Here is a 17,954-nt window from a genome sequence, read left to right as displayed (position 1 = left end):
TATTTAAATATTTCAAGAATTTCCATTTTATTACACACATTATTGGTCGGCCAACTGGCCTACTGGCCTTAAGCTTCTGCTTAGTTATAAAAGAGTATTCCAACCCCAGCTGGTGAGAAAACCATAACCCCAAATGTGTAATGTTTGTCTGGTTGTGTTTATATAATCAGAGATACTTACCCGGTGACCCTCTGTTCTTCAGGCAGGAGATGACCTGCGGCAGGACATGCTTGTTCTACAAATCATACAGGAAATGGACAGGATTTGGCTACGGGAGGGACTGGACTTGAGAATTGTCACTTACCGGTGTCTGTCAACCGGCACAAAGCAAGGTACCATGATACAGGGAGAAGAAATGATCTTTTTATTAACCAGAAATGCCAGACGTTAATTGTCTGTGACTTCCTCATCTCATTGTTATCTAATATAGAATTGCGCAATTCCTAGACTCTATCAGACTAATTAGTTAGCAATAAATCAGACTAATTTGTTAGCAATAAAAACTAAAAACTTGCAGCTTAGCAGAAACTCAGTGCTGGGCAAGGAGGCTGTGACAAAAGCCTTAGCAGGTGAGTCAGGGTGACACTGGTTAAGTAACTAAATACACTAGAGCTTAGTGAATGAGTGCAGGAGCTCACCTGTCAAAACAAAAGCACACAAGAATTACAGGAACCATAAGTAACTAAATACACTAGAGATTAGTGAATCAGGAGTGCAGGAGCTCACCTGTCAGAACAAAGCACACAGGGATTACAGGAACCATAAGTAACTAAATACACTAGAGATTAGTGAATCAGGAGTGCAGGAGCTCACCTGTCAGAACAAAGGCACACAGGGATTACAGGAACCATAAGTAACTAAATACACTACAGTTTAGTGAATAAGTAGTGCAGGAGCTCACCTGTCAGAACAAAGGCACACAGGGATTACAGGAACCATAAGTAACTAAATACACTACAGTTTAGTGAATAAGTAGTGCAGGAGCTCACCTGTCAGAACAAAGGCACACAGGGATTACAGGAACCATAAGTAACTAAATACAGTAGAATTTACTGAATAAGTAGTGCAGGAGCTCACCTGTCAGACCAAAGGCACACAGGGATTACATGAACCATAAGTAACTAAATACACTAGAGCTTACTGAATAAGTAGTGCAGGAACTCACCTGTCAGAACAAAAGCACACAGAGATTACAGGAACCATAAGTAACTAAATACACTAGAGTTTAGTGAATACGTAGTGCAGGAGCTCACCTGTCAGAACAAAGGCACACAGGGATTACAGGAACCATAAGTAACTAAATACACTAGAGCTTAGTGAATAAGTAGTGCAGGAGCTCACCTGTTGGCACAAGGCACACAGGGATTACAGGAACCATAAATCACTAAATACACTAGAGTTTACTGAATGAGTAGTGCAGGAGCTCACCTGTCAGAACAAAGGCACACAGGGATTACAGGAACCATAAGTAACTAAATACACTAGAGCTTAGTGAATAAGGAGTGCAGGAGCTCAACTGTCAGAACAAAGCACACAGGGATTACACAAAAAATAAGTCACTAAATACACTAGAGGTTAGTGAATGAGTGCAGGAGCTCACCTGTCAGAACAAAGGTACACAGGGATTACAGGAACCATAAGTAACTAAATACACTAGAGCTTAGTGAATAAGTAGTGCAGGAACTCACCTGTCAGCACAAGGCACACAGGGATTACAGGAACCATAAATCACTAAATACACTAGAGTTTACTGAATGAGTAGTGCAGGAGCTCACCTGTCAGAACAAAGACACACAGGGATTACAGGAACCATAAGTAACTAAATACACTAGATCTTAGTGAATAAGTAGTGCAGGAGCTCACCTGTCAGAACAAAGGCACACAGGGATTACAGGAACCATAAGTAACTAAATACACTAGAATTTACTGAATAAGTAGTGCAGGAGCTCACCTGTCAGACCAAAGGCACACAGGGATTACAGGAACCATAAGTAACTAAATACACTAGAGCTTACTGAATAAGTAGTGCAGGAACTCACCTGTCAGAACAAAAGCACACAGAGATTACAGGAACCATAAGTAACTAAATACACTAGAGTTTAGTGAATAAGTAGTGCAGGAGCTCACCTGTCAGAACAAAGGCACACATGGATTACAGGAACCATAAGTAACTAAATACACTAGAGCTTAGTGAATAAGTAGTGCAGGAGCTCACCTGTCAGAACAAATGCACACATGGATTACAGGAACCATAAGTAACTAAATACACTAGAGCTTAGTGAATAAGTAGTGCAGGAGCTCACCTGTTGGCACAAGGCACACAGGGATTACAGGAACCATAAATCACTAAATACACTAGAGTTTACTGAATGAGTAGTGCAGGAGCTCACCTGTCAGAACAAAGGCACACAGGGATTACAGGAACCATAAGTAACTAAATACACTAGAGTTTAGTGAATAAGGAGTGCAGGAGCTCAACTGTCAGAACAAAGCACACAGGGATTACACAAAAAATAAGTCACTAAATACACTAGAGGTTAGTGAATGAGTGCAGGAGCTCACCTGTCAGAACAAAGGTACACAGGGATTACAGGAACCATAAGTAACTAAATACACTAGAGCTTAGTGAATAAGGAGTGCAGGAGCTCACCTGTCAGAACAAAGCACACAGGGATTACAGGAACCATAAGAACTAAATACACTAGAGATTAGTGAATAAATGCAGGAGCTCACCTGTCAGAACAAAGGCACACAAGGATTACAGGAACCATAAGTAACTAAATACACTAGAGCTTAGTGAATAAGGAGTGCAGGAGCTCACCTGTCAGAAGAAAGCACACAGGGATTACAGGAACCATAAGTAACTAAATACACTAGAGCTTACTGAATGAGTAATGCAGGAGCTCACCTGTCAAAACAAGGCACACAGGGGTTACAGGAACCATAAGTAACTAAATACACTAGAGCTTGCTGAATAAGTAGTGCAGGAGCTCACCTGTCAGGACAAGGCACACAGGGATTACAGGAACCATAAGTAACTAAATACACTAGAGCTTAGTGAATAAATAGTATAGGAGCTCACCTGTCAGAACAAATGCACACAGGGATTACAGGAACCATAAGTAACTAAATACACTAGAGCTTAGTGAATAAATAGTATAGGAGCTCACCTGTCAGAACAAATGCACACAGGGATTACAGGAACCATAAGTAACTAAATACACTAGAGCTTAGTGAATAAGGAGTGCAGGAGCTCACCTGTCAGAACAAAGCACACAGGGATTACAGGAACCATTAGTAACTAAATACACTAGAGCTTAGTGAATAAGGAGTGCAGGAGCTCACCTGTCAGATTAAAGCACACAAGGATTACAGGAACCATAAGTAACTAAATACACTAGAGCTTAGTAAATAAGGAGCTCACCTGTCAAAACAAAGGCACACAGGGATTGCAGGAACCATAAGTAACTAAATACACTAGAGTTTAGTGAATAAGTAGTGCAGGAGCTCACCTGTCAGAACAAAGGCACACAGGGGTTACAGGAACCATAAGTAACTAAATACACTAGAGCTTACTGAATAAGTAGTGCAGGAGCTCACCTGTTGGCACAAGGCACACAGGGATTACAGGAACCATAAATCACTAAATACACTAGAGTTTACTGAATGAGTAGTGCAGGAGCTCACCTGTCAGAACAAAGCACACAGGGATTACAGGAACCATAAGTAACTAAATACACTAGAATTTACTGAATAAGTAGTGCAGGAGCTCACCTGTCAGACCAAAGGCACACAGGGATTACAGGAACCATAAGTAACTAAATACACTAGAGCTTACTGAATAAGTAGTGCAGGAACTCACCTGTCAGAACAAAAGCACACAGAGATTACAGGAACCATAAGTAACTAAATACACTAGAGTTTAGTGAATAAGTAGTGCAGGAGCTCACCTGTCAGAACAAAGGCACACATGGATTACAGGAACCATAAGTAACTAAATACACTAGAGCTTAGTGAATAAGTAGTGCAGGAGCTCACCTGTCAGAACAAATGCACACATGGATTACAGGAACCATAAGTAACTAAATACACTAGAGCTTAGTGAATAAGTAGTGCAGGAGCTCACCTGTTGGCACAAGGCACACAGGGATTACAGGAACCATAAATCACTAAATACACTAGAGTTTACTGAATGAGTAGTGCAGGAGCTCACCTGTCAGAACAAAGGCACACAGGGATTACAGGAACCATAAGTAACTAAATACACTAGAGCTTAGTGAATACGTAGTGCAGGAGCTCACCTGTCAGAACAAAGGTACACAGGGATTACAGGAACCATAAGTAACTAAATACACTAGAGTTTAGTGAATAAGTAGTGCAGGAGCTCAACTGTCAGAACAAAGCACACAGGGATTACACAAAAAATAAGTCACTAAATACACTAGAGGTTAGTGAATGAGTGCAGGAGCTCACCTGTCAGAACAAAGGTACACAGGGATTACAGGAACCATAAGTAACTAAATACACTAGAGCTTAGTGAATAAGGAGTGCAGGAGCTCACCTGTCAGAACAAAGCACACAGGGATTACAGGAACCATAAGAACTAAATACACTAGAGATTAGTGAATAAATGCAGGAGCTCACCTGTCAGAACAAAGGCACACAAGGATTACAGGAACCATAAGTAACTAAATACACTAGAGCTTAGTGAATAAGGAGTGCAGGAGCTCACCTGTCAGAAGAAAGCACACAGGGATTACAGGAACCATAAGTAACTAAATACACTAGAGCTTACTGAATGAGTAATGCAGGAGCTCACCTGTCAAAACAAGGCACACAGGGGTTACAGGAACCATAAGTAACTAAATACACTAGAGCTTGCTGAATAAGTAGTGCAGGAGCTCACCTGTCAGGACAAGGCACACAGGGATTACAGGAACCATAAGTAACTAAATACACTAGAGCTTAGTGAATAAATAGTATAGGAGCTCACCTGTCAGAACAAATGCACACAGGGATTACAGGAACCATAAGTAAGTAAATACACTAGAGCTTAGTGAATAAGGAGTGCAGGAGCTCACCTGTCAGAACAAAGCACACAGGGATTACAGGAACCATTAGTAACTAAATACACTAGAGCTTAGTGAATAAGGAGTGCAGGAGCTCACCTGTCAGATTAAAGCACACAAGGATTACAGGAACCATAAGTAACTAAATACACTAGAGTTTAGTGAATAAGGAGCTCACCTGTCAGAACAAAGCACACAGGGATTACACAAAAAATAAGTCACTAAATACACTAGAGTTTAGTGAATAAGGAGTGCAGGAGCTCACCTGTCAGAACAAGGAACACAGGGATTACAGGAACCATAAGTAACTAAATACACTAGAGCTTAGTAAATAAGGAGCTCACCTGTCAAAACAAAGGCACACAGAGATTACAGGAACCATAAGTAACTAAATACACTAGAGTTTAGTGAATACGTAGTGCAGGAGCTCACCTGTCAGAACAAAGGCACACAGGGATTACAGGAACCATAAGTAACTAAATACACTAGAGTTTAGTGAATAAGTAGTGCAGGAGCTCACCTGTCAGAACAAAGGCACACAGAGATTACAGGAACCATAAGTAACTAAATACACTAGAGTTTAGTGAATACGTAGTGCAGGAGCTCACCTGTCAGAACAAAGGCACACAGGGATTACAGGAACCATAAGTAACTAAATACACTAGAGTTTAGTGAATAAGTAGTGCAGGAGCTCACCTGTCAGAACAAAGCACACAGGGATTACAGAAACCATTAGAACTAAATACACTAGAGCTTAGTGAATCAGTGCAGGAGCTCACCTGTCAGAACAAAGGCACACAAGGATAACAGGAACCATAAGTAAGTAAATACACTAGAGCTTAGTGAATACGTAGTGCAGGAGCTCACCTGTCAGAACAAAGGCACACAGGGATTACAGGAACCATAAATCACTAAATACACTAGAGCTTAGTGAATAAGTGCAGGAGCTCACCTGTCAGAACAAAGGCACACAAGGATTACAGGAACCATAAGTAATTAAATACACTAGAGCTTAGTGAATAAGGAGTGCAGGAGCTCACCTGTCAGAACAAAGGCACACATGGATTACAGGAACCATAAGAACTAAATACACTAGAGATTAGTGAATAAATGCAGGAGCTCACCTGTCAGAACAAAGGCACACAAGGATTACAGGAACCATAAGTAATTAAATACACTAGAGCTTAGTGAATAAGGAGTGCAGGAGCTCAACTGTCAGAACAAAGCACACAGGGATTACACAAAAAATAAGTCACTAAATACACTAGAGGTTAGTGAATGAGTGCAGGAGCTCACCTGTCAGAACAAAGGTACACAGGGATTACAGGAACCATAAGTAACTAAATACACTAGAGCTTAGTGAATAAGTAGTGCAGGAGCTCACCTGTCAGAACAAAGGTACACAGGGATTACAGGAACCATAAGTAACTAAATACACTAGAGTTTAGTGAATAAGTAGTGCAGGAGCTCACCTGTCAGAACAAATGTACACAGGGATTACAGGAACCATAAGTAACTAAATACACTAGAGCTTAGTGAATAAGTAGTGCAGGAACTCACCTGTCAGAACAAAGGCACACAGGGATTACAGGAACCATAAATCACTAAATACACTACAGTTTACTGAATGAGTAGTGCAGGAGCTCACCTGTCAGAACAAAGGCACACGGGGATTACAGGAACCATAAGTAACTAAATACACTAGATCTTAGTGAATAAGGAGTGCAGGAGCTCACCTGTCAGAATAAAGCACACAGGGACGACAGGAACCATAAGTAACTAAATACACTACAGTTTAGTGAATAAGTAGTGCAGGAGCTCACCTGTCAGAACAAAGGCACACAGGGATTACAGGAACCATAAGAACTAAATACACTAGAGATTAGTGAATAAATGCAGGAGCTCACCTGTCAGAACAAAGGCACACAAGGATTACAGGAACCATAAGTAACTAAATACACTAGAGCTTAGTGAATAAGGAGTGCAGGAGCTCACCTGTCAGAAGAAAGCACACAGGGATTACAGGAACCATAAGTAACTAAATACACTAGAGTTTACTGAATGAGTAATGCAGGAGCTCACCTGTCAGAACAAGGCACACAGGGGTTACAGGAACCATAAGTAACTAAATACACTAGAGCTTACTGAATAAGTAGTGCAGGAGCTCACCTGTCAGAACAAGGCACACAGGGATTACAGGAACCATAAGTAACTAAATACACTAGAGTTTAGTGAATGAGTGCAGGAGCTCACCTGTCAGAACAAAGGCACACAGGGATTACAGGAACCATAAGTAACTAAATACACTAGAGTTTAGTGAATAAATAGTACAGGAGCTCACCTGTCAGAACAAATGCACACAGGGATTGCAGGAACCATAAGTAACTAAATACACTAGAGCTTAGTGAATGAGGAGTGCAGGAGCTCACCTGTCAGAACAAAGCACACAGGGATTACAGGAACCATTAGTAACTAAATACACTAGAGTTTAGTGAATAAGGAGTGCAGGAGCTCACCTGTCAGATTAAAGCACACAAGGATTACAGGAACCATAAGTAACTAAATACACTAGAGTTTAGTGAATAAGTAGTGCAGGAGCTCACCTGTCCGAACAAGGAACACAGGGATTGCAGGAACCATAAGTAACTAAATACACTAGAGTTTAGTGAATAAGTAGTGCAGGAGCTCACCTGTCAGCACAAAGGCACACAGAGATTACAGGAACCATAAGTAACTAAATACACTAGAGTTTAGTGAATACGTAGTGCAGGAGCTCACCTGTCAGAACAAAGGCACACAGGGATTACAGGAACCATAAGTAGCTAAATACACTAGACCTTAGTGAATAAGTAGTGCAGGAGCTCACCTGTCAGAACAAAGCACACAGGGATTACAGAAACCATAAGAACTAAATACACTAGAGCTTAGTGAATCAGTGCAGGAGCTCACCTGTCAGAACAAAGGCACACAAGGATTACAGGAACCATAAGTAAGTAAATACACTAGAGCTTAGTGAATACGTAGTGCAGGAGATCACCTGTCAGAACAAAGGCACACAGGGATTACCGGAACCATAAATCACTAAATACACTAGAGCTTAGTGAATAAGGAGTGCAGGAGCTCAACTGTCAGAATAAAGCACACAAGGATACAGGAACCATAAGTAAGTAAATACACTAGAGTTTAGTGAATAAGTGCAGGAGCTCACCTGTCAGAACAAAGGCACACAAGGATTACAGGAACCATAAGTAAGTAAATACACTAGAGCTTAGTGAATACGTAGTGCAGGAGCTCAACTGTCAGAACAAAGCACACAGGGATTACAGGAACCATAAGTAAGTAAATACACTAGAGTTTAGTGAATAGGGAGTGCAGGAGCTCACCTGCCAGAACAAAGCACACAGGGATTACAGGAACCATAAGTAACTAAATACACTAGAGCTTAGTGAATACGTAGTGCAGGAGCTCAACTGTCAGAACAAAGCACACAGGGATTACACAAAAAATAAGTCACTAAATACACTAGAGGTTAGTGAATGAGTGCAGGAGCTCACCTGTCAGAACAAAGGTACACAGGGATTACAGGAACCATAAGTAACTAAATACACTAGAGCTTAGTGAATAAGGAGTGCAGGAGCTCAACTGTCAGAACAAAGGCACACAGGGATTACAGGAACCATAAGTAACTAAATACACTAGAGCTTAGTGAATAAGTAGTGCAGGAGCTCACCTGTCAGATAAAGGCACACAAGGATTACAGGAACCATAAGTAAGTAAATACACTAGAGCTTAGTGAATACGTAGTGCAGGAGCTCAACTGTCAGAACAAAGCACACAGGGATTACAGGAACCATAAGTAACTAAATACACTAGAGCTTAGTGAATAAGGAGTGCAGGAGCTCACCTGTCAGAACAAAGGCACACAAGGATTACAGGAACCATAAGTAACTAAATACACTAGAGCTTAGTGAATACGTAGTGCAGGAGCTCAACTGTCAGAACAAAGCACACAAGGATTACAGGAACCATAAGTAATTAAATACACTAGAGCTTAGTGAATAAGGAGTGCAGGAGCTCACCTGTCAGAACAAAGGCACACAGGGATTACAGGAACCATAAGTAAGTAAATACACTAGAGCTTAGTGAATACGTAGTGCAGGAGCTCAACTGTCAGAACAAAGCACACAAGGATTACAGGAACCATAAGTAATTAAATACACTAGAGCTTAGTGAATAAGGAGTGCAGGAGCTCACCTGTCAGAACAAAGGCACACAAGGATTACAGGAACCATAAGTAAGTAAATACACTAGAGCTTAGTGAATACGTAGTGCAGGAGCTCACCTGTCAGAACAAAGACACACAGGGATTACAGGAACCATAAGTAACTAAATACACTAGAGCTTAGTGAATAAGGAGTGCAGGAGCTCACCTGTCAGAACAAAGCACACAGGGATTACAGGAACCATAAGTAACTAAATACACTAGAGCTTAGTGAATAAGGAGTGCAGGAGCTCAACTGTCAGAACAAAGCACACAGGGATTACACAAAAAATAAGTCACTAAATACACTAGAGGTTAGTGAATGAGTGCAGGAGCTCACCTGTCAGAACAAAGGTACACAGGGATTACAGGAACCATAAGTAACTAAATACACTAGAGCTTAGTGAATAAGTAGTGCAGGAGCTCACCTGTCAGAACAAAGGCACACAGGGATAACAGGAACCATAAGTAACTAAATACACTAGAGCTTAGTGAATAAGGAGTGCAGGAGCTCACCTGTCAGAACAAAGGCACACAGGGATTACAGGAACCATAAGTAACTAAATACACTACAGTTTAGTGAATAAGTAGTGCAGGAGCTCACCTGTCAGATAAAGGCACACAGGGGTTACAGGAACCATAAGTAACTAAATACACTAGAGCTTAGTGAATGAGTGCAGGAGCTCACCTGTCAGAACAAAGGCACACAGGGATTACAGGAACCATAAGTAACTAAATACACTAGAGCTTACTGAATAAATAGTACAGGAGCTCACCTGTCAGAACAAATGCACACAGGGATTACAGGAACCATAAGTAACTAAATACATTAGAGCTTAGTGAATGAGTGCAGGAGCTCACCTGTCAGAACAAAGGCACACAAGGATTACAGGAACCATAAGTAAGTAAATACACTAGAGCTTAGTGAATAAGGAGTGCAGGAGCTCACCTGTCAGAACAAAAGCACACAGGGATTACAGGAACCATAAGTAACTAAATACACTAGAGCTTAGTGAATAAGGAGTGCAGGAGCTCACCTGTCAGAACAAAGCACACAGGGATTACAGGAACCATAAGTAACTAAATACACTACAGTTTAGTGAATAAGTAGTGCAGGAGCTCACCTGTCAGATAAAGGCACACAGGGGTTACAGGAACCATAAGTAACTAAATACACTAGAGCTTAGTGAATGAGTGCAGGAGCTCACTGTAACGGTACCAACCGGATACCAAGGGTTAACACCAGGGAACAATGTCCTGCATAGGGAATCAGCAGTTCACAACCCAGCCAGTTTTCAGGTTTTAAACAGAATGACTTTTATTAAGGCTCATATGCCCAGTATTTATGCAGGTCTGACCCCCCCCAGAAGGGGGGTTGAAAGACTGTTGTACATTGAATGGAGGGAACACGCCCTTTTACATGATACAATAGAATACCTTGCTCAAGCTGATAACAATTTAAACACAGACACACACTTGGCTTTCCTTATCATCTAGGGTCTGCTCTCTGAGGTTGATTAAACAATGGACTGTGTATCAATAACATTAATGACAGTGCACAATAGCTGAGGCTAAAGCTGAACACAGTTAACTCTTTCAGTGCTGACAGAAGGGTCTGTCACATCTACATAGCACAATATACAGCCTATAGACAACCTTTCTTATGTTATAGTCCAGAAGTGGCTAGGTTTGCCACACTCACCTGTCAGAACAAAGGCACACAGGGATTACAGGAACCATAAGTAACTAAATACACTAGAGTTTAGTGAATAAGTAGTGCAGGAGCTCACCTGTCAGAACAAATGCACACAGGGATTACAGGAACCATAAGTAACTAAATACACTAGAGCTTAGTGAATGAGTGCAGGAGCTCACCTGTCAGAACAAAGGCACACAGGGATTACAGGAACCATAAGTAACTAAATACACTAGAGCTTACTGAATAAATAGTACAGGAGCTCACCTGTCAGAACAAATGCACACAGGGATTACAGGAACCATAAGTAACTAAATACACTAGACCTTAGTGAATGAGTGCAGGAGCTCACCTGTCAGAACAAAGCACACAGGGATTACAGGAACCATAAGTAACTAAATACACTAGATCTTAGTGAATAAGGAGTGCAGGAGCTCACCTGTCAGATTAAAGCACACAAGGATTACATGAACCATAAGTAACTAAATACACTAGATCTTAGTGAATAAGGAGTGCAGGAGCTCACCTGTCAGAACAAGGAACACAGGGATTACAGGAACCATAAGTAACTAAATACACTAGAGTTTAGTAAATAAGGAGCTCACCTGTCAAAACAAAGGCACACAGGGATTGCAGGAACCATAAGTAACTAAATACACTAGAGTTTAGTGAATAAGTAGTGCAGGAGCTCACCTGTCAGAACAAAAGCACACAGAGATTACAGGAACCATAAGTAACTAAATACACTAGAGTTTAGTGAATACGTAGTGCAGGAGCTCACCTGTCAGATAAAGGCACACAGGGGTTACAGGAACCATAAGTAACTAAATACACTAGAGTTTAGTGAATAAGTGCAGGAGCTCACCTGTCAGAACAAAGGCACACAAGGATACAGGAACCATAAGTAAGTAAATACACTAGAGCTTAGTGAATGAGTAGTGCAGGAGCTCACCTGTCAGAACAAAGGCACACAAGGATTACAGGAACCATAAGTAAGTAAATACACTAGAGCTTAGTGAATAAGTAGTGCAGGAGCTCACCTGTCAGAACAAAGGCACACAAGGATTACAGGAACCATAAGTAAGTAAATACACTAGAGCTTAGTGAATGAGTAGTGCAGGAGCTCACCTGTCAGAGCAAAGGCACACAAGGATTACAGGAACCATAAGTAAGTAAATACACTAGAGCTTAGTGAATAAGGAGTGCAGGAGCTCACCTGTCAGAACAAAAGCACACAGGGATTACAGGAACCATAAGTAACTAAATACACTAGAGCTTAGTGAATAAGGAGTGCAGGAGCTCACCTGTCAGAACAAAAGCACACAGGGATTACAGGAACCATAAGTAACTAAATACACTAGATCTTAGTGAATAAGGAGTGCAGGAGCTCACCTGTCAGCACAAAGCACTCAGGGATTACAGGAACCATAAGTAACTAAATACACTAGATCTTAGTGAATAAGGAGTGCAGGAGCTCACCTGTCAGCACAAAGCACACAGGGATTACAGGAACCATAAGTAACTTAATACACTAGAGCTTAGTGAATAAGGAGTGCAGGAGCTCACCTGTCAGCACAAAGCACTCAGGGATTACAGGAACCATAAGTAACTAAATACACTAGATGTTAGTGAATATGTAGTGCAGGAGCTCACCTGTCAGAACAAAGCACACAAGAATTACAGGAACCATACGTAACTAAATTCACTAGAGCTTAGTGAATGAGTGCAGGAGCTCACCTGTCAGAACAAAGGTACAGAGGGATTACAGGAACCACAAGTAACTAAATACACTAGAGTTTAGTGAATAAGTAGTGCAGGAGCTCACCTGTCAGAACAAAGGCACATAGGGATAACAGGAACCATAAGTAACTAAATACCCTACAGCTTAGTGAATAAGGAGTGCAGGAGCTCACCTGTCAGATAAAGGCACACAGGGATTACAGGAACCATAAGTAACTAAATACACTAGAGGTTAGTGAATGAGTGCAGGAGCTCACCTGTCAGAACAAAGGCACACAGGGGTTACAGGAACCATAAGTAACTAAATACACTAGAGCTTAGTGAATAAGGAGTGCAGGAGCTCACCTAACAGAACAAAGCACACAGGGATTACAGGAACCATTAGTAACTAAATACACTAGAGCTTACTGAATAAATAGTACAGGAGCTCACCTGTCAGAACAAAGCACACAGGGATTACAGGAACCATAAGTAACTAAATACACTAGAGCTTAGTGAATAAGGAGTGCAGGAGCTCACCTGTCAGAACAAGGTACACAGGGGTTACAGGAACCATAAGTAACTAAATACACTAGAGCTTAGTGAATGAGTGCAGGAGCTCACCTGTCAGAATAAAGGCACACAGGGATTACAGGAACCATAAGTAACTAAATACACTAGAGTTTACTGAATGAGTAGTGCAGGAGCTCACCTGTCAGAACAAAGCACACAGGGATTACAGGAACCATAAGTAACTAAATACACTAGAGCTTAGTGAATGAGTGCAGGAGCTCACCTGTCAGAACAAAGGCACACAGGGGTTACAGGAATCATAAGTAACTAAATACACTAGAGCTTACTGAATAAATAGTACAGGAGCTCACCTGTCAGAACAAAGCACACAGGGATTACAGGAACCATAAGTAACTAAATACACTAGAGCTTAGTGAATAAGTAGTGCAGGAGCTCACCTGTCAGAACAAAGCACACAGGGATTACAGGAACCATAAGTAACTAAATACACTAGAGCTTACTGAATGAGTGCAGGAGCTCACCTGCCAGAACAAAGGCACACAGGGATTACAGGAACCATAAGTAACTAAATACACTAGAGTTTAGTGAATAGGGAGTGCAGGAGCTCACCTGTCAGAACAAAGCACACAGGGATTACAGGAACCATAAGTAACTAAATACACTAGAGTTTAGTGAATAAGGAGTGCAGGAGCTCACCTGTCAGAACAAAGGCACACAGGGATTACAGGAACCATAAGTAACTAAATACACTAGAATTTACTGAATAAGTAGTGCAGGAGCTCACCTGTCAGAACAAAGGCACACAGGGATTACAGGAACCATAAGTAACTAAATACACTAGAGCTTAGTGAATAAGTAGTGCAGGAGCTCACCTGCCAGAACAAAGGCACACAAGAATTACAGGAACCATAAGTAACTAAATACACTAGAATTTACTGAATAAGTAGTGCAGGAGCTCACCTGTCAGAACAAAGGCACACAGGGATTACAGGAACCATAAGTAACTAAATACACTAGAGCTTAGTGAATAAGGAGTGCAGGAGCTCACCTGTCAGAACAAAGCACACAGGGATTACAGGAACCATAAGTAACTAAATACACTAGAGCTTAGTGAATAAGGAGTGCAGGAGCTCACCTGTCAGAACAAAGCACACAGGGATTACAGGAACCATAAGTAACTAAATACACTAGAATTTACTGAATAAGTAGTGCAGGAGCTCACCTGTCAGAACAAAGGCACACAGGGATTACAGGAACCATAAGTAACTAAATACACTAGAGTTTACTGAATGAGTAATGCAGGAGCTCACCTGTCAGAACAAAGGCACACAGGGGTTACAGTAACCATAAGTAACTAAATACACTAGAGCTTAGTGAATAAGGAGTGCAGGAGCTCACCTGTCAGAGCAAAGGCACACAGGAATAACAGGAACCATAAGTAACTAAATACACTAGATCTTAGTGAATAAGGAGTGCAGGAGCTCACCTGTCAGAACAAAGGCACACAGGGGTTACAGTAACCATAAGTAACTAAATACACTACATCTTAGTGAATAAGGAGTGCAGGAGCTCACCTGTCAGAGCAAAGGCACACAGGGATAACAGGAACCATAAGTAACTAAATACACTAGATCTTAGTGAATAAGTGCAGGAGCTCACCTGTCAGAACAAAGGGATTACAGGAATTATAAGTAACTAACAGCGAGATTACAAGTTTTGCTATACATTGCTGTACGACTTAAAATATCCCTAAGATAACAAACTATCAATAGCCCTTAAAGGGAACTTTTGTAGGGCATTGCCCTAAGTTAAACAGCTCTTTTACCTAAAAATTACAACTTCTTCCTAACAGTAACCCCCCCCACCCAAGAAACCCCCCCAAAAAAAAAAAAAACCTAATCCCAAAAAGAAACCTAAGCTACTTATTGCCTCTAAAGGGGCATTTGTATGGGCATTGCTCTTAAAAGGGAAATCAGCTCTTTTACTGCCCAAAGCTCTAATCTAAAAAGAAAACCCCACCAAAAATTAAAAATAAAACCTAAACACGAACCCTAGAAAATCTACTCACATCCATCTTCATCCAGGCAGCGACATCTTCCTCCATTGCGGCGGCATCTTCTATCTTCATCCCGGTGGCGTGGAGCTGTGGAGGCGCCGAGCATCTTCACTGATGTCACGGACATCCAGCATGGAGGATCCTTTTTATAGGATCACCGCCGTACAATGAAGCTTGAAAGCAAGGTACCCGTTTAAAAATGGGGTACTTTGCATTCCTATTGGCTCACATTTTGAAATCAGCCAATAGGATGAGAGCTACTGAAATCCTATTGGCTGTTCAAATCAGAGTGGTGTTAAGTTTAGGGCTTAATAGTTTCATTTAGTATTTTGCGATGTGGGGGGAGCGGTGGTTTAGGGGTTAATAGGTTTAGTTTATCAGATGCGATGTGGGGGGCTGGCGGTTTAAGGGTTAATACTTTATTATGGTGTTGGTAATGTGGGGGGCCAGCGTTTTACGGGTTAATATGTTTATATGGTGTTGGCGATGTGGTTGGCCGTCAGATTAGGGGTTAATACGTTTATTTAGTGTCAGCGGTGTTGGGGAGCGGCAGATTAGGGGTCAATAGGTTTATTTAGTGTCTGGGAGCGGTGGTTTAGGGGTTAATATGTTTATTTAGTGTCGGGGAGTGTCAGGTTAGGGGTTAATAACATTATTTAGTGTAGGCAATGTCGGGGGATGGCGGACTAAGAGTATTTAGACTAGGAGTATATGTAAGGATGTTAGGTTTCAACATATTATTTTTCTTCCCATAGACATCAATGTGGTTGCGTTACGGCGATCGCTATTCCGCGATCGCAGGTGTTAGTTTTATTCTGACACTTTCACGTCAAGTTAGGCCTTGGGTTTTGTGTTGTATGGAGTTTAACATACCATACCGCACAACAAGAGAAGGTTTTTCAGTAACTCGTAATGGCAGCGATATGGAAAGTGCGATAACGCTATTTTTTTGCGTTTTTTACGCACCCGGTATAGCGCAAAACTTGTAATCTTGCTGATTGTTTTTAATGCCTTATCTGATGCTAAAAATACCGATATTTATATAAAAGTGACCTCTTCCCCCCTACTCTCCTATTGTAAATGTCTTAACTGTCTTTTTTATTATCAGGGCTGGTTCAGATGGTCCCAAATGCTACAACTTTGGCCAAAATCCACCAGAAGTCTGGGCTTCTCGGGCCCCTAATGGATGGCTCAATAAAAAAGTGGTTCAGTTCTGTAAATTGTCCACAGGTATTTTCTTTATTTGACTAATTTTTAGCCCTATAATGTTGCTGTATGATTTGGTTAAACCATTTAGCTTGTGACTGCGCTAGTACCTTAGCCCTCATGGAAACCTCTGGACTCGGTAATTCCTGCTAATATGGGGGGTTACCGCCTGCCCTGTTTAGTTTTGTACAAACACAATATTGTGCTTCTATAAAGGGAAATAATTCTATAAAATGCTTCTTTATTCGCAGGCAGAAGACAACTTCTTCTACTCCTGCGCAGGCTGGTGCGTGGCAACGTTTATCCTGGGTGTTTGTGACAGACACAGCGATAATATTATGATCACGGACACAGGACACGTGTTTCACATTGACTTTGGGAAATTCTTAGGTCATGCACAGAAATTCGGAAGCATAAAAAGGTCAGTGTAGCTCTATACATGATTATGTGCCTCATAGCTCTATACATGATTATGTGCCTCATAGCTCTATACATGTTTGTGTGCCTCATAGCTCTATACATGATTATGTGCCTCATAGCTCTATACATGATTATGTGCCTCATAGCTCTATACATGATTATGTGCCTCATAGCTCTATACATGATTATGTGCCTCATAGCTCTATACATGTTTGTGCCTCATAGCTCTATACATCTTTATGTGCCTCATAGCTCTATACATGTTTGTGCCTCATAGCTCTATACATGATTATGTGCCTCATAGCTCTATACATGATTATGTGCCTCATAGCTCTATACATGATTATGTGCCTCATAGCTCTATACATGTTTATGTGCCTCATAGCTCTATACATGTTTGTGCCTCATAGCTCTATACATGATTATGTGCCTCATAGCTCTATACATGATTATGTGCCTCATAGCTCTATACATATTTATGTGCCTCATAGCTCTATACATGTTTATGTGCCTCATAGCTCTATACATGATTATGTGCCTCATAGCCCTATACATGTTTGTGCCTCATAGCTCTATACATGATTATGTGCCTCATAGCTCTATACATGATTATGTGCCTCATAGCTCTATACATGATTATGTGCCTCATAGCTCTATACATGATTATGTGCCTCATAGCTCTATACATGTTTATGTGCCTCATAGCTCTATACATCTTTATGTGCCTCATAGCTCTATACATGTTTATGTGCCTCATAGCTCTATACATGTTTATGTGCCTCATAGCTCTATACATATTTATGTGCCTCATAGCTCTATACATGTTTATGTGCCTCATAGCTCTATACATGATTATGTGCCTCATAGCCCTATACATGTTTGTGCCTCATAGCTCTATACATGATTATGTGCCTCATAGCTCTATACATGATTATGTGCCTCATAGCTCTATACATGATTATGTGCCTCATAGCTCTATACATGATTATGTGC

At 41.1% G+C, this 17,954-nt stretch overlaps 1 protein-coding gene across 1 annotated transcript in view; it reads left to right on the top strand.

Annotated features, from left to right (window-relative positions):
* The window catches only part of LOC128664933 (phosphatidylinositol 3-kinase C2 domain-containing subunit gamma), a 491,959-nt gene extending 474,987 nt beyond the window's left edge, over nucleotides 1-16,972 (top strand). The window contains exons 11-13 of the mRNA XM_053719726.1: nucleotides 203-332; nucleotides 16,444-16,565; nucleotides 16,793-16,972. Of these exons, the coding sequence (XP_053575701.1) occupies nucleotides 203-332; nucleotides 16,444-16,565; nucleotides 16,793-16,972 (432 nt within the window). The remainder of the gene's footprint in view (nucleotides 1-202; nucleotides 333-16,443; nucleotides 16,566-16,792) is intronic.
* The last annotated feature ends 982 nt before the right edge of the window (nucleotides 16,973-17,954 follow it).

Source organism: Bombina bombina, chromosome 6 (assembly GCF_027579735.1).
Source record: "Bombina bombina isolate aBomBom1 chromosome 6, aBomBom1.pri, whole genome shotgun sequence".
NCBI classification, from domain to species: domain Eukaryota; kingdom Metazoa; phylum Chordata; class Amphibia; order Anura; family Bombinatoridae; genus Bombina; species Bombina bombina.
The sequence above is the reverse complement of the archived record's forward strand: the minus strand, read 5'-3'. Positions and strand labels throughout refer to the sequence as shown.